Source organism: Microcaecilia unicolor, chromosome 10 (assembly GCF_901765095.1).
Source record: "Microcaecilia unicolor chromosome 10, aMicUni1.1, whole genome shotgun sequence".
Taxonomy (NCBI): Eukaryota; Metazoa; Chordata; class Amphibia; order Gymnophiona; family Siphonopidae; genus Microcaecilia; species Microcaecilia unicolor.
In genome coordinates this window covers 218,724,378-218,746,253 of record NC_044040.1, presented here as the reverse complement: position 1 = coordinate 218,746,253, position 21,876 = coordinate 218,724,378, and the positions used below count along the sequence as shown (strand labels likewise).

Below are 21,876 nucleotides of genomic sequence, written 5' to 3'. Positions count from 1 at the left end.
CTGAACAAATATCTGGTCAAAGAAAAGTTCAGGATGCTTTCCCTGGGCACCCTTCTCCCCATGATTCAGGAAAACGATTGGCTATGCTCTCTGGACTTGAAGGACGCCTACACGCACATCCCGATACTGCCAGCTCACAGACAGTATCTGCGATTTCAGCTGGGCACACGTCACTTCCAGTACTGTGTGCTACCCTTTGGGCTCGCCTCTGCGCCCAGAGTGTTCACGAAGTGCTTGGCTGTAGTAGCAGCGGCACTTCGCAGACTGGGGGTACACGTGTTCCCATATCTCGACGATTGGCTGGTGAAGAACACATCCGAGGCAGGAGCTCTGCAGTCCATGCAGATGACTATTCGCCTCCTGGAGCTACTGGGGTTTGTAATAAATTATCCAAAGTCCCATCTTCTCCCAGTGCAGAGACTCGAATTCATAGGAGCTCTGCTGGATTCTCTGACGGCTCTTGCCTATCTCCCAGAGGCGAGAGCCAACAACTTGTTGTCCCTCGTCTCGCGGGTGCGAGCGTCCCAGCAGATCACAGCTCGGCAGATGTTGAGATTGCTGGGCCACATGGCCTCCACAGTTCATGTGACTCCCATGGCCCGCCTTCACATGAGATCTGCTCAATGGACCCTAGCTTCCCAGTGGTTTCAGGCTGCTGGGGATCTAGAAGACGTGATCCACCTGTCCACGAGTTTTCTCAAATCCCTGTATTGGTGGACGATTTGGTCCAATTTGACTCTGGGACGTCCTTTCCAAATTCCTCAGCCACAAAAAGTGCTGACCACGGATGCGTCTCTCCTGGGGTGGGGAGCTCATGTCGATGGGCTTCACACCCAAGGAAGCTGGTCCCTCCAGGAACGCGATCTGCAGATCAATCTTCTGGAGTTACGAGTGATCTGGAACGCTCTGAAGGCTTTCAGAGATCGGCTGTCCCACCAAATTATCCAAATTCAGACAGACAACCAGGTTGCCATGTATTACGTCAACAAGCAGGGGGGGCACCGGATCTCGCCCCCTGTGTCAGGAAGCCGTCAGCATGTGGCTCTGGGCTCGCCGTCACGGCATGGTGCTCCAAGCCACATATCTGGCAGGCGTAAACAACAGTCTGGCCGACAGGTTGAGCAGGATTATGCAACCTCACGAGTGGTCGCTCAATTCCCGTGTAGTGCGACAGATCTTCCAGGTGTGGGGCACCCCCTTGGTAGATCTCTTCGCATCTCGAGCCAACCACAAAGTCCCTTAGTTCTGTTCCAGGCTTCAGGCCCACGGCAGACTGGCATCGGATGCGTTCCTCCTGGACTGGGGGGAGGGTCTGCTGTATGCTTATCCTCCCATACCTCTGGTGGGGAAGACTTTGTTGAAACTCAAGCAAGACTGAGGCACCATGATTCTGATTGCTCCTTTTTGGCCGCGTCAGATCTGGTTCCCTCTTCTTCTGGAGTTGTCCTCCGAAGAACCGTGGAGATTGGAGTGTTTTCCGACCCTCATCACACAGGACAAAGGGGCGCTTCTGCATCCCAACCTCCGGTCCCTGGCTCTCACGGCCTGGATGTTGAGAGCGTAGACTTTGCCTCTTTGGGTCTGTCAGAGGGTGTCTCCCGCATCTTGCTTGCTTCCAGGAAAGATTCCACTAAGAGGAGTTACTTCTTTCTGTGGAGGAGGTTTGCCATCTGGTGTGACAGCAAGGCCCTAGATCCTCGCTCTTGTCCTACACAGACCCTGCTTGAATACCTTCTGCACTTGTCTGAGTCTGGTCTCAAGACCAACTCTGTAAGGGTTCACCTTAGTGCAATCAGTGCATACCATTACCGTGTGGAAGGTAAGCCGATCTCAGGACAGCCTTTAGTTGTTCGCTTCATGAGAGGTTTGCTTTTATCAAAGCCCCCTGTCAAGCCTCCTACAGTGTCATGGGATCTCAATGTCGTTCTCACCCAGCTGATGAAACCTCCTTTTGAGCCACTGAATTCCTGCCATCTGAAGTACTTGACCTGGAAGGTCATTTTCTTGGTGGCAGTTACTTCAGCTCGTAGAGTCAGTGAGCTTCAGGCCCTGGTAGCCCAGGCCCCTTACACCAAATTTCATCATAACAGAGTAGTCCTCCGCACTCACCCTAAGTTCTTGCCAAAGGTTGTGTCGGAGTTCCATCTGAACCAGTCAATTGTCTTGCCAACATTCTTTCCCCGTCCTCATTCCTGCCCTGCTGAACGTCAGCTGCACACATTGGACTGCAAGAGAGCATTGGCCTTCTATCTGGAGCGGACACAGCCCAACAGACAGTCCGCCCAATTGTTTGTTTATTTTGATCCCAACAGGAGGGGAGTGGCTGTGGGAAAACGCACCATATCCAATTGGCTAGCAGATTGCATTTCCTTCACTTATGCCCAGGCTGGGCTGGCTCTTGAGGGTCATGTCACGGCTCATAATGTTAGAGCCATGGCAGCGTCGGTAGCCCACTTGAAGTCAGCCACTATTGAAGAGATTTGCAAAGCTGCGACGTGGTCATCTGTCCACACATTCACATCTCATTACTGCCTGCAGTAGGATACCCGACGCGACAGTCGGTTCGGGCAGTCAGTGCTTCAGAATCTGTTCGGGGTTTAGAATCCAACTCCACCCCCCTAGGCCCGTGTTTGTTCTGTTCCAGGCTGCACTCTCAGTTAGTTGGTAAATTTTTTTAGGTCAATCTCAGTTATGTCCTCGCCGTTGCGAGGCCCAATTGACCATGGTTGTTGTTTTGAGTGAGCCTGGGGGCTAGGGATACCCCATCAGTGAGAACAAGCAGCCTGCTTGTCCTCGGAGAAAGCGAATGCTACATACCTGTAGAAGATATTCTCCGAGGAGAGCAGGCTGATTGTTCTCACAAACCCGCCCGCCTCCCCTTTGGAGTTGTGTCTTCCCTTCTCTTTGTCTTGCTACATATGAGACTGGCCGGCACGAGCCGGTTCGGGCGGGAAGACGGCCGCGCATGCGCGGTGCGCATCGGCGCGCGAGGACTAGCAAAGGACTTTGCTAGAAAGTGTTCCGATTGGAGGGGCTGCCGTGGACGTCACCCATCAGTGAGAACAAGCAGCCTGCTGTCCTCGGAGAATACCTTCTACAGGTATGTAGCATTCGCTTTAGGTGGAGGAGTGGCCTAGTGGTTAGGGTGGTGGACTTTGGTCCTGAGGAACTGAGTTTGATTCCCACTTCAGGCACAGGCAGCTCGTTGTGACTCTGGGCAAGTCACTTAACCCTCCATTGCCCCATGTAAGCCGCATTGAGCCTGCCATGAGTGGGAAAGCGCGGGGTACAAAAAAAAAATAATGAACAAAACCTAAAGAAAGGTATAAATATTTAAAAAAAACCCTCTTTCTGCAGGGACTTCTGTGGATTCTCCACCTGCATATTAAAAACGAAAGGAGTTAAGCGATGAATAAGTTCTTCATAAGCTGCTGAATAATAAAACAGGAGTTGATTGTGATAGCGTGACTTGGCTGAGAGGCTTGAAACCCTCAGAAAACGCACCAGAGAGCAATGTAAAGTCAAAAAAGAAAACTTGGTTACTATATACAAGAGAAATGAACAAGCCTCACAGGTTCAGTACTGTTCATGGAACGCTCTCATTTTCATTAGCCTGCCTCTGGCATGGCCACCCTCTTCCATATACAAAACCAAGGGATTCTGAGCCTGCCTTGGCAGTCTCCTCTCTTACATAAGTACATAAGTAATGCCACACTGGGAAAAGACCAAGGGTCCATCGAGCCCAGCATCCTGTCCACGACAGCGGCCAATCCAGGCCAAGGGCACCTGGCAAGCTTCCCAAACGTACAAACATTCTATACAATCAAGTCATTGTGACATCACTAATGAGGTTGGCTCTTATTGGTGGAATGAGCCACTATGACATCACAATAGGTTAAATCACTGCTCTATGTAATAAAAGTGAGCCAAGGACATAAGTACATAAGTAATGCCACACTGGGAAAAGACCAAAGGTCCATCGAGCACAGCATCCTGTCCACGACAGCGGCCAATCCAGGCCAAGGGCACCTGGCAAGCTTCCCAAACGTACAAACATGTTATTCCTTGAATTTTTCCACGCACTCATCCCTGGAATTCCTTCAAGCATAAGCTTCAGACTTCTCACTCAGCGTACAAGGTCTGAGCTAGGGCCACCCTTCCTCCCTGGAACTATAACCTATGCCAGATCACCTTGCTCTCAGGACCTCTCCCGGAGACCTCTTGCTCAGGACCTCCCTGATCCACTGTACTCCAGGGCATTTAACCACCTCTCAGCCTGAGCCCCACTCCTCTGACTCACTCTCTGACATGGCAGATTAGCGCCACCTGCCATAGGGTGGTTAAACTGCAACCTCAGTGAAGGAGTGTTCTTAGGGACCCCTGCCGCTATACCACTCCCTCCCTCACACTGATAAATAAGAAGGAGAGTGTGATCCCTATGTGGATTATATGAGGCATAATATATTTTGTCCACTCAAGCCTCATCTGGAAAGAACAAAGAGGTACAAACAAGTTGCAGCAGAGGACCAAAAGACAAAAAAAAGTAGCAGCCATAAGAACCAAACTAGTAGCAAACAAACAGGCTGATATTCAGCCGGCGGCAGTCAGCATTTTTATGTCTGCTGTCAACTGTATTCCTGAATATTCAATGCCGGGCCATGTCCAGGCATCAGAACTGAATATCCGGTTTTCAGCTGGCTGCTAAAGCGTATGTGATTAAATGCAATATTCAGCCCCTGAACAGCTTACAGATAGGACTGCTTTTATGTGACCCAATTTATGTGACCCAATTTAAGTGGTTATCTTACGCGGTCAAGGGCTGAATACTGGCATTTAACCACGTAGGTGCCAACTTTGCTCCCAGAATGCCCACAAGTTAGCGCTAACCAGTTAAGTGCTGCTGAATATCAACGGTTACCGCAGACAAGTGATTTAAGCAGCTTAAGAATAGCCAAACTGAGTCAGACCAATGATCCATCCAGCCCAGTATCCTATTTCCAACTGTGGCCACTCCAGGTCAAATGTACCTGGCAGAAGCCTAATTAGTAGCAACATTCCATTCTACCGATCCTGGGACAAACAGTTGCTACCCCATGTCTGTCTCAATAGCGAACTATGGACTTTTCCTCCAGTAACTTGTCCAAAACCTTTTAAAACCCAGATACGCTAACCGCTGTTATCACATCCTCCGGCAAAGAGTTCCAGAACTTAACTATTTGTTGAGTGAAAAAATATTTCCTCCTATTTGGGTTTAAAAGTATTTCCATGTAACTTCCTTGAGTGTGCCCAATCCCAGTACAGATCCCTGTGGCACTCCACTGTTCACCATCCTCCATTGAGAAAAATGGCCATTTAACCCTACCCACTATTTTCTATCCAATAGCCAATTGCTAACCCACATAAGCCTCTCCTGTCCATTTTAATCATTTTGAATATTGACCAGAAGGAATTTATTGCAAGAAGCAATCTTTGGTAACGAAGCGTATTATGAACTGGCCTACCATAGGGGTGTTTCAGTCATCGCCCAACATGTTTCGGCAGCTTGACTGCCTGCATCAGGGACACATTCAGTCTTTATAATAGGAACAAAAGAGACACATTGAAACAAGATGTTCAAGGCATAAAGGTTGCCTACACTGGGCTCCTGAAGGCCAGTATAAACTGCTTCAGAACTGGAATAAAAATGTTGTTAAAGATAGCTTCTTACAATAAATTCTTTATTTGTTTGCCACTCAGTACTGGTCTCCGTATCTCAAAAAAGATATAGTAGAATTGGAAAAGGTACAGCGAAGGGCGACGAAAATGATAGTGGGGATGGGACGACTTTCCTATGAAGAGAGGCTGAGAAGGCTAGGGCTTTTCAGCTTGGAGAAGAGACGGCTGAGGGGAGATATGATAGAAGTGTATAAAATAATGAGTGGAATGGATCGGGTGGATGTGAAGCGACTGTTCACGCTATCCAAAAATACTAGGACTAGAGGGCATGAGTTGAAGCTACAGTGTGGTAAATTTAAAACGAATCGGAGAAAATTTTTCTTCACCCAACGTGTAATTAGACTCTGGAATTCGTTGCCGGAGAACGTGGTACGGGCGGTTAGCTTGACGGAGTTTAAAAAGGGGTTAGATAGATTCCTAAAGGACAAGTCCATAGACCGCTATTAAATGGACTTGGAAAAATTCCGCATTTTTAGGTATAACTTGTCTGGAATGTTTTTACGTTTGGGGAGCGTGCCAGGTGCCCTTGACCTGGATTGGCCACTGTCGGTGACAGGATGCTGGGCTAGATGGACCTTTGGTCTTTCCCAGTATGGCACTACTTATGTACTTATGTACTCAAGCCTCACCCAGTTTCTTATGCTGTTTTGTGGTAAATATGTCTCTTGTAAGCGATCTGAACTTTCCTCCTGTTTATGAACTGTAATATATCCCTTCTCTTGATTGGAGTTAAGTAAGTGCCAAATAACTTCAGAAGTCATCTAAACACAGCCAGATAGACATAGTAGATAGGATAACAACCCCAATAAGTGAATCACCAGCTGGGGCTGTAGTATAAGGGGAAAAAAAAATCTGTAACCTTAAATATTCTACAAATGCCAATGCACACTTTTCTCATTCCCCTCAAAGACAACTGTACCCCTAAACAAGCTAAGACCAACAACCCCATACCAACTCTTACACTGCATCAAGACCATGTATATCCTCACGAGTCACAAAGTGTCTCTTGATACACTGCATGTACGGGTAGCACCCTGTTATCTCCGTGAGAATGCTGTCTTTGGAAGAACGCAACCCCGAGAGACTGAGATATCCAACATGACGGTCATGATATGTGCAAAACAAGAAGCAAGAAGCCAGCAAAAGAACAGAAAGGCGCAGTGCCCCCTTGGGTGCACGGAGCCGAAGATAACATGGCGCCGTGCACCGAGGGGGCATGCGCGATCAGGCCAGCGCGGTGCCCAGGACAGGTACGAGGTGTTCGCCTGCCCGACCCAAAAAGGGCACCCCGCTGGGAGAAAGGAGGAGTAAAAACGGGGTATAAAAGCCCCGGGGAGGAGCCCGGACGCCCTCTTTCCTGTCTGGGCTCCAGGTGCTCACCTGCATCGCGACCCTGCGAACGGGCTCTCCAGCGATCCAGGCGCTCCGGCACGCGAGGAGACGGCGACAAAGGTAATAAACAGCCGGCGAAGAATCCCGGCTCCCCACACCAGTTCCGGCGTAGGGGAAGAAGAAAAACAAGAGAGGAGTTCAGCACGATCCGGCCCTGCATCAAACCGCCGAAGTCAACCGCCGAGTGTTGCAGTTGAGCCAGGAGGCCGAATCTCTGTTTAGATCCTTGTTTGTTGGCTACCTTGCATTACCCTCCCCCATCAGAATGGAAGCAGGTACAGACGCGATCGAAACCTGCACCACAGTAGGAATCAGAGCTGAGGACGGACGCAGAGCATCATCCATGCATCCCGAAGAGATGACGGCAAAAGAGGCGGACCTGAGCGACACAAGGGAGCCGTCACCACCGAGCACCGCAGACAAAATGAAAGGACAAAAGAAGCAAGCAAACAATAAGGCCGACGTCACCACAGATGCTATATCAGCAAAAAAAAGACAAAAAAAAGAAAGCCAAAGGAAAGCAGGATGCAGCCACTTCGGGAAGTTGGCCGTACCCACCAGCATTCCCGGGATGGACGATGCCTCAGACCTTAGTCACACAGGCGAAGGAGAGCTTGGGGCCTCTAGCGGGGCAAGGCCAGCACGCGATCGCGCCTCCATGGCCGTATGGGATAGGATGGGGCTACCCCCCACAGCCACCATACTATGGGGCGTGGCCAGGATTTGGCCCCCCCCCCCTTACCAGCCATGGGAAGCGACGGGTGCTGCTCAACACCCGGCGCACACAGGGGCCTCAGGCAAACCAGACCCTAGTAACTGGGGCATGAACCCGGTTAACCCGATACGGGACCCTACTAAGAGGGACGATACGCAGATGATGGACACTGCAGGTATGTGCAGTAGCACACTTGAGAATGTAAATGTTGATGTGAAGGAGGGGGAGAGAGCAGGTGTGTCAGAAGGGAGTAATGCAGCGAAGGTAGGGGAGCAGGGCGCACACACGGAAAGAGAGGGCACAAACACAGGTCAAGGTGCGCATGCCAGTGAGGTCAAGACTACAAATGACAAAAAAGCTAAGAAGAAAAAGAAAGGGAAAGGAAAGAAAAAGGCTAGACGAGGAGACTCCGACTCGGAGAGCAGTTTGAGTTCGTCGTTCTCATCTTCCTCTTCATCGGATGGGGACGACGAACCACAGAGCGCGGAGTTAGCGACAGCGGGCGCCAGGGACGAACGCCCACCCCCCCTAGCAGCGTTACCACACATATGGCGGCTGGTGCCCAAGTCCATACAGAAAAAGATAAAGAACAGGAAATACTTTGACATGTTTCAGGTACTAGAGGGGAGGAAGAAGAGTAAGATAAAGAGCAAAGATGCAAAAGAAAAGACAGTTACACGAGCAACCAGTACACCAAGATCGTTATTTAACTGGTTACTGGCATTCCTCAGGGTAATAGATGCAGCGGGACATGCCGACCCAAACCAATTTAGCCCGATGCTGGCATATGCACACAACATACTGTTGGCCTATAGGGACTACGAGGGATACAGATGGTTAAAATATGACGAAGAATATAGGGACAGAATGGATGGGAACCCTGCATTAGGGTGGGGTTGGAAAGATGCGGACCTGTGGATGTACACAATGACTAACAGGGGGGCGGTAGCTGGCACACAAGGTAGATCCTTTCGGCCCGGGGGGGCTACACGGGGCAGGGAGAGCAACTAGCCCACATGACGGAGTTTGCTGGAGATTCAACAGAGCCATATGTACTTTACCGAGCTGCAAATTCAAGCATGTTTGTGCCTCTTGTGGTGCACCGCACCCGGTCGGCAAATGTGTGAAGAAAGCCCCCGACCGAACCTCCGCCCAGATATGACACACAGAACAGGGTAAAAGCTCCTTCCCCGGTTAACCTAGCCGCTATGTGGCCGTGGTTAGCACTCTACCCCCGCAGGAAGGAAGCATTTTCAATTGAAGAAGGTTTTGCACACGGATTTAGAATTCCATATTACGGCACACAGCAAGGGAGAATTGCTAGAAACTCCCCCTCAGTAATACGTTTGCGGCAGTAAGCCAGGGCGCGTATTACTAAGGAACTAAGCTTAGGGAGAGTGGCGGGTCTTTTCCGTCATCAGCCTTTCGAAAAATTCATAGTCTCTCCGCTGGCAATCATTCCCAAGAAAGAGCCAGGAAAATATAGGCTTATACACATCTTATCATATCCAGCGGGCGAGTCAGTGAACGATTTCCTTCCCCCCGAGGCTACCTCAGTGCAATATGCCACTTTTGACATGGCGGTACAACTGTTGAGGCAATCTGGACAGGGAGCACTCATGGCCAAAGCAGACAACGAGTCGGCATTCCGGCTACTACCGATACACCCAGACAATTTCCCCATACTAGGTTTTAAATTCGAAGGGCAATACTATTACGATAAGTGCATGCCCATGGGTTGTTCGGTGTCCTGCGCCATATTCGAAACTTTCAGCACGTTCTTGCATTGGGTAGTTGAGAGAGCCTCGGGGAGAAAGAACATCATACATTACCTAGATGACTTCCTGTTCGTTGGACCGGCAGCCAGCCTAGCTTGCCAATGCACTCTTACTCATTTCCGTGAGATATCAAAATCATTCGGTATCCCCTTAGCGAAAGAAAAAACATGTGATCCAACTACCCGTCTACAGTTCCTGGGCATTGAGCTGGATTCCAGCAGCATGGTTTCTCGAATCCCGTCGGATAAGATTGAAAAGCTAAAAACACTGGTAGTGGGAGCCTTGAGTAAAGAAAAGGTCACCCTGCGTGAAATGCAATCATTAGTTGGCAGCCTCAATTTTGCTTGCAGAGTTATCATTATGGGTCGGACGTTCCTGCGCAGGCTATCCAGCTCAATGTCAACAGTGCGTAAATCATCACACCATATAAGGATGACGAAAGCCATGAAAGAAGACCTTAGAGTGTGGTACATGTTCCTGAGAGATTTCAATGGCAGAGTAGTTTGGCTAGACCCCCCTATATCCAATAGCAACTTACAGCTGTATACAGATGCGGCAGGCAGCATCAGCTTTGGGATATACAGTGGGGGAAATAAGTATTTGATCCCTTGCTGATTTTGTAAGTTTGCCCACTGACAAAGACATGAGCAGCCCATAATTGAAGGGTAGGTTATTGGTAACAGTGAGAGATAGCACATCACAAATTAAATCCGGAAAATCACATTGTGGAAAGTATATGAATTTATTTGCATTCTGCAGAGGGAAATAAGTATTTAATCCCTCTGGCAAACAAGACCTAATACTTGGTGGCAAAACCCTTGTTGGCAAGCACAGCGGTCAGACGTCTTCTGTAGTTGATGATGAGGTTTGCACACATGTCAGGAGGAATTTTGGTCCACTCCTCTTTGCAGATCATCTCTAAATCATTAAGAGTTCTGGGCTGTCGCTTGGCAACTCGCAGCTTCAGCTCCCTCCATAAGTTTTCAATGGGATTAAGGTCTGGTGACTGGCTAGGCCACTCCATGACCCTAATGTGCTTCTTCCTGAGCCACTCCTTTGTTGCCTTGGCTGTATGTTTTGGGTCATTGTCGTGCTGGAAGACCCAGCCACGACCCATTTTTAAGGCCCTGGCGGAGGGAAGGAGGTTGTCACTCAGAATTGTACGGTACATGGCCCCATCCATTCTCCCATTGATGCGGTGAAGTAGTCCTGTGCCCTTAGCAGAGAAACACCCCCAAAACATAACATTTCCACCTCCATGCTTGACAGTGGGGACGGTGTTCTTTGGGTCATAGGCAGCATTTCTCTTCCTCCAAACACGGCGAGTTGAGTTCATGCCAAAGAGCTCAATTTTTGTCTCATCTGACCACAGCACCTTCTCCCAATCACTCTCGGCATCATCCAGGTGTTCACTGGCAAACTTCAGACGGGCCGTCACATGTGCCTTCCGGAGCAGGGGGACCTTGCGGGCACTGCAGGATTGCAATCCGTTATGTCGTAATGTGTTACCAATGGTTTTCGTGGTGACAGTGGTCCCAGCTGCCTTGAGATCATTGACAAGTTCCCCCCTTGTAGTTGTAGGCTGATTTCTAACCTTCCTCATGATCAAGGATACCCCACGAGGTGAGATTTTACGTGGAGCCCCAGATCTTTGTCGATTGACAGTCATTTTGTACTTCTTCCATTTTCTTACTATGGCACCAACAGTTGTCTCCTTCTCGCCCAGCGTCTTACTGATGGTTTTGTAGCCCATTCCAGCCTTGTGCAGGTGTATGATCTTGTCCCTGACATCCTTAGACAGCTCCTTGCTCTTGGCCATTTTGTAGAGGTTAGAGTCTGACTGATTCACTGAGTCTGTGGACAGGTGTCTTTCATACAGGTGACCATTGCCGACAGCTGTCTGTCATGCAGGTAACGAGTTGATTTGGAGCATCTACCTGGTCTGTAGGGGCCAGATCTCTTACTGGTTGGCGGGGGATCAAATACTTATTTCCCTCTGCAGAATGCAAATAAATTCATATACTTTCCACAATGTGATTTTCCGGATTTAATTTGTGATGTGCTATCTCTCACTGTTACCAATAACCTACCCTTCAATTATGGGCTGCTCATGTCTTTGTCAGTGGGCAAACTTACAAAATCAGCAAGGGATCAAATACTTATTTCCCCCACTGTACTTCCATGGGGAATGGTGCGCGGGCCTGTGGCCGCCGACCTGGAAAGAACAGCCCATTATCAGAAACATCACTTTCTTGGAGCTATTCCCGATAGTAGTGGCAGTAGTTATTTGGAGCGGCAGACTACGCAACAAGAGGGTAGTTTTTTGGTCGGATAACAGGGCAGTAGTAGACATACTAAATAGACAAAACGCGCGCTGTCCGCGAGTTGTGGACCTAGCGCGCAAACTAGTCATGCTGTGCATATTTAATAACATATTGTTGCGCGCGAGACACGTGCCTGGCGCAAGTAACCCAATTGCTGACGCTCTTTCTCGTTCAAAGTGGGAAGACTTCCGGAAACTGGCACCGCAAGCTGCGGCGGAGGGAGAGCCGGTGCCCAGCTACCTCTGGAAGTTCGGAGCCCCGAGGCTTGGCAATTGCTGAAACAATCATTGGCACAACGAACAGGGGCAACTTACATAGCGGGCTACAGGAGGGTCAGCGCCTTCCTGCACACACGGGGATGGCAAGACGGACCAGTGTCGGACACCGCGATCGCGGAATACATAACACACACAAAAAAGGCGGGAGGGTCCCACAGTTCTGTATCCAGACACCTGACCGCATTCTCATTCTTCACAAAAATAGCAGGTTGGGGCGACCCAAGAAACAGGTTTCTAGCCAAAAAATTACTAGAGGGTTGGCGGCGCGAACGCGGCGCTAGACCAGATAGGAGACTACCAATCACGCATGACGTGTTGTTCAAAATCTGGCGTGCACTGCAGTCAGTGTGCACATCAGAATTCGAAACTCAGCTCTTCCCAGCAGCATTCACAATGGCCTTCTTTGGGGCATTGAGGGTATGCGAATTGGTAGCTACATCCAAGAAAAACGCTGTTGCTGCGGGCCTCCAGCTAGAGGATGTCAAATTGTCAGAAAATACACTACAGATCGTAATCTGCAGATCTAAGACGGACCAACTGGGCAGGGGGCAGTCAGTCACCTTAACCCAGGTGGATGCGCTACAGTCATGTCCCGTAGAAAATATCAGAAAGTACCTAGCGACGAGGCCCGCAAGCCGCGAAGCATTCCTAGTACACCAGGATAGAACCCCATTGACACTATTCCAGTTCTCCGCAGTATTGCGCAAGTGCTTGCTGAAGATAGGACGCGACCCAAAGAGTTTTGGAACGCATTCCTTTAGGATAGGGGCCGCCACATGCGCGGCAGCTTTAGGCTTCCCGCCGACATCCATTCAAAAATTAGGCAGATGGAAATCTGACGCTTACAAGGGATACATAAGGGATAAGTCACTGGGTAAGCCAGGTCCCTCTGGGTCCTAAGTAATATACACATTCTTGTATGTTGCAGGGTCTCCAACTGTGTGGATCGTCGGCCACTCATTCATTAAATGGGCAGCACGCAGAGCTCAGACAAGACCAGGTGGCGCACATTTAGGTTTTGCCACAAGAGGAGTGAGGATTCATTGGTCAGGCGTGCCAGGCATGAAATGGCCCCAGCTAGTGCCATTACTAAGACAGAAAGCCGACATCCTTGCACCCCCCGCAGCTGTAATAATTCACTTGGGGGGAAACGACATAGGAACACTCCCCTGCATAGACCTAGTCCGTGTTGCCGAACGAAACCTGTCAATAATTTCACAACTTTTTCCCAATACTAATATTGTCTGGTCTGACATAATCCCAAGATGGCGGCACAGACACTGGAAGATCTGGGGCAGACCCAGAAGAAAGTTAACAGGCAGATTGCTGCGGGGGTAATGGTTAGGGGCAGGTGGCAGATCACACACACATGGGCCGACGAACTATGCAAGGGATTATTTTGGAAGGATGGTACGCACCTATCCGCCATAGGAAATGACCTATTTAACAATGACCTACAAACTGTGTTAGAGGAGATATTTCCTGCATAACAGGCCGCAGCTTTTAGAGTGGGAGGTCCGGGGCAAGCTATGCTACCCCGGCCTGGTGGCGGGGTACCCAAGCCTGATGGTTGAAGCTAGGCAGCTGGGGCAGCTGCGAGTACGGTGGAGCCCCCTTGCTAGACGGTGGGGAGCGCAGGTTTACGATTGGTCAGTCCTGCTAGGACGGCGGACTGCGGATGGACATTGAGCCAGAGGCTGGAGGAGGCTTGGGTATGCCCATATGTAAGATGATTGTATATAAATAAAGCTGCGGCCAAGTTATACCAGATTAAATACATTGTGTCCTGTGATGATTAATGATGTTACTGCTAAAAATTTGCAAACCGAGGTCTCTCGGCTGCCTATGTTACAGAAAGGCGCAGTGCCCCCTTGGGTGCACGGAGCCGAAGATAACATGGCGCCGTGCACCGAGGGGGCATGCGCGATCAGGCCAGCGGGGTGCCCAGGACAGGTACGAGGTGTTCGCCTGCCCGACCCAAAAAGGGCACCCCGCTGGGAGAAAGGAGGAGTAAAAACGGGGTATAAAAGCCCCGGGCAGGAGCCCAGATGCCCTCTTTCCTGTCCGGGCTCCAGGTGCTCCCAACCCTCCCTGCCCAATTTATGCTATGTTTACTTGCATTGTTCTATACTGTCGCAGCTTTGGCGGGGTACCCAAGCCTGATGGTTGAAGCTAGGCAGCTGCGAGTACGGTGGAGCCCTCTTGCTAGACGGCGGGGAGCGCAGGTTTACGATTGGTCAGTCCTGCTAGGACGGCGGACTGCGGATGGACATTGAGCCAGAGGCTGGAGGAGGCTTGGGTATGCCCATATGTAAGATGTTTGTATATAAATAAAGCTGCGGCCAAGTTATACCAGATTAAATACATTGTGTCCTGTGATGATTAATGATGTTACTGCTAAAAATTTGCAAACCGAGGTCTCTCGGCTGCCTATGTTATCAGTTGGATCGCTACATGGCCCAGAGGTAAAAGGGGCACTCGGAAGACAAAGCCATAGCGGAGAGATTAAATGAAGTCTTTGCTTCAGTCTTCACCCAGGAAGATGTGGGCGTTAAAAGAATTTTATTAACAATACTCACGAATACAATGAGACCAATTAGGCCTAAAGCAGTTTTATTTCTTGCAAGGAGACAAGTTCGGCATAAACTCAGGAAGTTGTCTGACTTAAGCAATTCCTTCTGTCTTTATATACCTTTTTGTACATTTTCTACGTGCAGCCATGCATGAAGCAGTGAACATGTTACAATTTTTGACTGTTCGGAGGTTTTCACTAGCTGGGCAGAAGTTTATCTAAAACATTCAGTACTCACAAGGTCAGAAGCTGTTTCTTTTCTACACTAGCTAAGTTATATGTTGAAATGATTAACCCCATCATTTCTCTACAGTGGGAGAGAGACCGCTGCCAGAAATGGTATTCAAATGGAAAATAAGTTTGCCATCTTACTTATTGTTTAGAAAAGCTTTGAAGACGTCTTTATTTGAACAATAGTTTACTGTTGCTCCGTTCCTTTGCTGAAATGTATTTTTAACTGTACTTCCCTCATCCGAGTAGGCTTATCTTTCTGTAAACTGCTGCAAAAGCTGACGGTATAGAAAAGACTAAGGGGCTCGTTTACTAGTGTTTTTAACACATGCTAATGATTAGCATATGCTAAACGCTAGAGGCGCCTATCGAAATATATGGGCATTTCTAGCATTTAGCACAGGCATATTTTTAGCATGTGCCAAAAACGATAGCACGGCTTAGTAAATGATCCCCGAATAAGTACATAAGTATTGCCATACTGGGAAAGACCAAAGGTCCATCGAGCCCAGCATCCTGTTTCCAACAGTGGCCAATCCAGGTCACAGATACCTGGCAAGATCCCAAATATGTACAAAACATTTTATACTGCTTATCCCAGAAATAGTGGATTTTCCCAAGTCCATTTAATAACGGTCTATGGACGTTTCCTTTAGGAAGCTGTCCAAACCTTTTTAAACTCTGCTAAGCTAACCGCCTTTACCACATTCTCTGTCAACAAATTCCAGAGTTTAATTACACGTTAAGTGAAATATTTTTTCCAATTCATTTTAAATTTACTACATTGTAGCTTCATCACATGCCCCCTAGTCCTAGTATTTTTGGAAAGCGTGAACAGACGCTTCACATCTACCCGTTCAACCCCACTCATTACTTTATAGACCTCTATCATATCTCCCCTCATGCAAGTTTTTCACAACTTTGATATTTTTCATGTTCTACAGCCTAAAAACCGCAGGTACCTAAAGTGGGGTATGTCATTTCTGGGGTTAATTACTTTTTTATTGATAAAGGTTTTTCATTTTTTAAAGATATAATTAGCCCATGTCTGAAATGTAAGTTTGTGTTGAATGTATCTGCAGCTGGAAAAGACCTACGGGAAGATCTACACATTGTGGCTGGGGCAGAATCCTGCAGTCTTGGTGAATGGATATGAAGCCTTGAGAGATTGTTTGATCTCGTTCTCTGATGTGTTCGTTCTCCGGGCTCCAAGTCCTTACTTTATGAAAATCTTTGGTGACAACGGTACATGCTTCCAACAACTACTAGACTGACTGATGGAGGGACAATTAGGGGATGCCAAGGAATCAATACTGATAAATAATGAATGCAACCCTGTAAGAATACAGAGACAGCGTTCAGAATTCATCTCACAGTTACATTTAGCAAACGCTGAAACCTTCATATATGAAATTCTGAGTGTTTAAGACATAGGATGCTTTTATATGTTTGAAGTGCCAACTCTTACTCCTTCTGAATTCAGAAGGCCTTCATGCAGTGGGCTTTAGCAGATGGGTTGGGGGTTACAGAAAAGACCTCATGAGATTTCAGACTTATCTGCAACAACATTATTAAGAATAACAAAGGGATGCACAATGCATTCACATCCGAATGGTAAAAATAACAGGAAACATAGCAAATCCTGTGCCACAATGGCTGGGTCTCCCTTCCAGGGCAGCAGCTCTATGTGCTAATAAGCAAAGCTCAGGTCCGAGAACCCATACTGTGTTTCCTTCAGGGATATAAAGGCAGCTTATGCCAATATTAGAACCATAGATATTGGTTTGTTTAAAGAGAGAGAGAGATGAATGCCTTTACTCCCACCAAAGGACACTAGAGTACTAGAGGGAGGGAAAGTTAAGAATGGAGTAGACAATGCATTTTTGGTCAAGAGAAAGGGAGCTGCCCTCTTAAAAAGTGAAAGAGGGAGGAGAACAGCTCCTTAGATTTCCCAAGGACACAATTATAAATCATGCCATCTCCACTGTCTTCACAGGGATTACGTTTTCCAATGGTGAACTCTGGAAGCATAATCGACGCTTTGGACTGATGACTCTGCGGAACCTGGGACTGGGGAACAGGAACATGGAAGTGCGGATCCAGGAGGAGATCCGGTACTTGCTTAACAACTACGCTGCGAAGGAAGGTAAAAAGGTGATACTAGAAAGCCTAGAGTAAGAGGAAACTCCAATAAATAGAAAGAAGTGTTCCTCTAAAAGAGCTTTAAAATAGGAAGCAAAAGAAACATTTGAAAAAAAAATTACAATCTTAAGCATTAAATGACTTCCATAGTAACATAATAGAAACACAGAAACATAGAATCATGACGGCAGATAAGGACCAAATGGCCCATCCAGTCTGCCCTTCCTCAGTAACCACTAACGCCTTCTTTTCCTAAGGGATCCCACGTGTGCCCTTCCCCAGTAACCCCTGTCTCCTCCTTTTCTTAAGGGATCCCACGTGTGCCCTTCCTCAGTAACCCCTAACTCCTCCTTTTCCAAAGGGATCCCACGTGTGCCCTTCCCCAGTAACCCCTGTCTCCTCCTTTTCTTAAGGGAACCCACGTGTGCCCTTCCTCAGTAACCCCTAACTACTCCTTTTCCTAAGGGATCCCACGTGTGCCCTTCCCCAGTAACCCCTGTCTCCTCCTTTTCTTAAGGGATCCCACGTGTGCCCTTCCTCAGTAACCCCTAACTTCTCCTTTTCCTAAGGGATCCCACGTGTGCCCTTCCTCAGTAACCCCTAACTTCTCCTTTTCCTAAGGGATCCCACGTGTGCCCTTCCCCAGTAACCCCTGTCTCCTCCTTTTCTTAAGGGATCCCACGTGTGCCCTTCCTCAGTAGCCCCTAACTACTCCTTTTCCTAAGGGATCCCACGTGTGCCCTTCCCCAGTAACCCCTGTCTCCTCCTTTTCTTAAGGGATCCCATGTGTGCCCTTCCTCAGTAACCCCTAACTACTCCTTTTCCTAAGGGATCCCACGTGTGCCCTTCCCCAGTAACCCCTGTCTCCTCCTTTTCTTAAGGGATCCCACGTGTGCCCTTCCTCAGTAACCCCTAACTTCTCCTTTTCCTAAGGGATCCCACGTGTGCCCTTCCTCAGTAACCCCTAACTTCTCCTTTTCCTAAGGGATCCCACGTGTGCCCTTCCCCAGTAACCCCTGTCTCCTCCTTTTCTTAAGGGATCCCACGTGTGCCCTTCCTCAGTAGCCCCTAACTACTCCTTTTCCTAAGGGATCCCACGTGTGCCCTTCCCCAGTAACCCCTGTCTCCTCCTTTTCTTAAGGGATCCCATGTGTGCCCTTCCTCAGTAAACCCTGTCTCCTCCTTTTCTTAAGGGATCCCACGTGTGCCCTTCCCCAGTAACCCCTGTCTCCTCCTTTTCTTAAGGGATCCCACATGTGCCCTTTCTCAGTAACCACTAAATCCTCCTTTTCCTAAGGGATCCAACGTGTGCCCTTCCCCAGTAACCCCTGTCTCCTCCTTTTCTTAAGGGATCCCACGTGTGCCCTTCCTCAGTAGCCCCTAACTACTCCTTTTTCTAAGGGATCCCATGTGTACCCTTCCTCAGTAACCCCTAACTCCTCCTTTTCCTAAGGGATCCCACGTTAGCCCTTCCCCAGTAACCCCTGTCTCCTCCTTTTCTTAAGGGATCCCACGTGTGCCCTTCCTCAGTAGCCCCTAACTACTCCTTTTCCTAAGGGATCCCACGTGTACCCTTCCCCAGTAACCCCTAACTACTCCTTTTCCTAAGGGATCCAACGTGTGCCCTTCCCCAGTAACCCGTCTCCTCCTTTTCTTAAGGGATCCCACGTGTGCCCTTCCTCAGTAACCCCTCTCTCCTCCTTTTCCTAAGGGATCTCACGTGTGCCCTTCCCCAGTAACCCCTGTCTCCTCCTTTTCTTAAGGGATCCCACGTGTGCCCTTCCTCAGTAGCCCCTAACTACTCCTTTTTCTAAGGGATCCCATGTGTACCCTTCCTCAGTAACCCCTAACTCCTCCTTTTCCTAAGGGATCCCACGTTAGCCCTTCCCCAGTAACCCCTGTCTCCTCCTTTTCTTAAGGGATCCCACGTGTGCCCTTCCTCAGTAACCCCTGTCTCCTCCTTTTCTTAAGGGATCCCACGTGTGCCCTTCCTCAGTAGCCCCTAACTCCTCCTTTTCCTAAGGGATCCCACGTGTGCCCTTCCTCAGTAACCACTAAGTCCTCCTTTTCCTAAGGGATCCCACGTGTGCTCTTCCTCAGTAGCCCCTAACTCCTCCTTTTCCAAAGGGATCCCACGTGTGCCCTTCCGCAGTAGGTGATCAGGGAAGTGAAAGCCGTAGCGGAGAGATTAAATTAATTCTTTGTTTCAGTCTTCACCGAGGAAGATTTGGGTGGGATACCGGTGCCGGAAATGGTATTCGAAGCTGATGAGCCGGAAAAACTTGATGAATTCTCTGTAAACCTGGAGGATGTTATGGGGCAGTTCTACAAACTTAAGAGTAGCAAATCTCCTGGACCGGATGGTATTCATCCCAGAGTACTGATAGAACTGAAAAATGAGCTTGCGGAGCTATTGTTAGTAATATGTAATTTATCCTTAAAATAGAGCATGGTACCGGAAGATTGGAGGGTGGCCAATGTAACACCGATTTTTTAAAAAGGTTCCAGAGGAGATCCGGGAAATTTTAGACTGGTGAGTCTGATGTCAGTGTCGGGCAAAATGGTAGAGACTATTATTAAGAACAAAATTACAGAGCATATTCAAAAGCAAGAATTAATGAGAGAAAGTCAACATGGATTTAGTGAAAGGAAATCTTGCCTCACCAATCTACTACATTTCTTTGAAGGTGTGAACAAACATGTGGATAAAGGTGAGCCCGTTGCTATTGTGTATCTGGATTTTCAGAAGGCGTTTGACAGAGTACCTCATGAAAGACTTCAGAGGAAATTGGAGAGTCATGGGATAGGAGGTAGTGTTCTATTGTGGATTAAAAACTGGTTAAAAGTTAGAAAACAGAGAGTAGGGTTAAATGGTCAGTATTCTCAATGGAGAAGGGTAGTTAGTGGGGTTCCCCAGGGGTCTGTGCTGGGACCGCTTCTTTTTAACATATTTATAAATGACCTAGAGATGGGAGTAACTAGTGAGGTAATTAAATTTGCTGATGACACAAAGTTATTCAAAGTCGTTAAATCGCGGGAGAATTGTGAAAAATTACAAGAGGACCTTCTGAGACTGGGAGACTGGGCGTCTAAATGGCAGATGACGTTTAATGTGAGCAAGTGCAAAGTGATGCATGTGGGAAAGAGGAACCTGAATTATAGTTACATCGTGCAAGGTTCCACGTTAGGAGTCACGGACCAAGAAAGGGATCTAGGTGTCGTCGTTGCAGCAAAGGGCGACTAAAATGATAGTGGGGATGGGACGACTTCCCTATGAAGAAAGGCTAAGGAGGCTAGGGCTTTTCAGCTTGGAGAAGAGACGGCTGAGGGGAGACATGATAGAGGTATATAAAATAATGAGTGGAGTGGAACAGGTGGATGTGAAGCGTCTGTTCACGCTTTCCAAAAATACTAGGACTAGGGGGCATGCGATGAAACTAGTAAATTTACTAGTGTAGTAAATTTAAAACAAATCGGAGAAATTTTTCTTCACCCAACGCATAATTAAACTCTGGAATTCGTTGCCGGAGAACGTGGTGAAGGCGGTTAGCTTGGCAGAGTTTAAAAAGGGGTTAGACGGTTTCCTAAAGGACAAGTCCATAAACCGCTACTAAATGGACTTGGGAAAAATCCACAATTCGGGAATAACATGTATAGAATGTTTGTATGTTTGGGAAGCTTGCCAGGTGCCCTTGGCCTGGATTGGCCGCTGTCGTGGACAGGATGCTGGGCTCGATGGACCCTTGGTCTTTTCCCAGTGTGGCATTACTTATGTACATTGAAACCTTCTGCTCTGTGTGCTGCTGCGGCTAAGAAAGCAAATAGAATGTTAGGTATTATTAGGAAAGGAATGGAAAACAAAAATGAGGATGTTATAATGCCTTTGTATCGCTCCATGGTGTGACCGCACCTCGAATTGTGTACAATTTTGGTCGCCGCATCTCAAAAAAGATATAGTGGAATTATAAAAGGTGCAGAGATGGGCAACGAAAATGATAAAGGGGATGGGACGACTTCCCTATGAGGAAAGGCTAAAGCGTCTGGGGCTCTTTAGCTTGGAGAAAAGGCGGCTGAGGGGAGATATGATAGAGGTCTATAAAATAATGAGTGGAGTTGAATGGGTAGACGTGAAGCGTCTGTTTACGCTTTCCAAAAATACTAGGTCTAGGGGGCACGCAATGAAGCTACAATGTAGTAAATTTAAAACGAATCGGAGAAAAACTTTCTTCACTCAACGTGTAATTAAACTCTGGAATTCGTTGGCAGAGAATGTGGTAAAGGCAGTTAAGTTGGTCTAAATAGAAAGGAAAATTAATCTTATAACCTGGTTGTATCAGCCTGGACATTAACTGGTCTGCACACAAACGGACTTTTAACTAAAGAAGCAAGACTGCTGAAGTGTACATTTTAGATGAGATGCTTGAGAAATGTAAAAGATTCCGTGGAAGTCTAAAACGAGTGCTCAAACGCTAGCACTCCTCGCTTACCACATTCCAAAGAACAATTAAACTAAGTACTCTACCATTGTCTTTCAAATATCTTGCCCAATCAAGAGCAACCTCTCCCATTTGGGCCAACCTGCCAGCAACTAATGATAGTGTTTGGGCCTGTTGGTGCTGTGTCTCGGAACCAAAACTCAGTGCCTCAACCCCACAAATTCCCCAACTGATTATTTAGACCCTCTGGCTTGATAAGTACCAAAAACAACTATACAAGAGAAGCTTCTTAC

General features: G+C 48.0%; 1 protein-coding gene across 3 annotated transcripts in view; it reads left to right on the top strand.

Moving 5' to 3' along the window:
* LOC115479154 (cytochrome P450 2J5-like) overlaps window positions 1–21,876 on the top strand; it is a 137,880-nt gene that overhangs the window by 70,517 nt on the left and 45,487 nt on the right. For all 3 annotated transcript variants that reach the window (XM_030216933.1, XM_030216932.1, XM_030216934.1), the window contains 2 exons: window positions 16,088–16,250; window positions 17,002–17,151. In XM_030216933.1, the coding sequence (XP_030072793.1) occupies window positions 16,088–16,250; window positions 17,002–17,151 (313 nt within the window). The remainder of the gene's footprint in view (window positions 1–16,087; window positions 16,251–17,001; window positions 17,152–21,876) is intronic.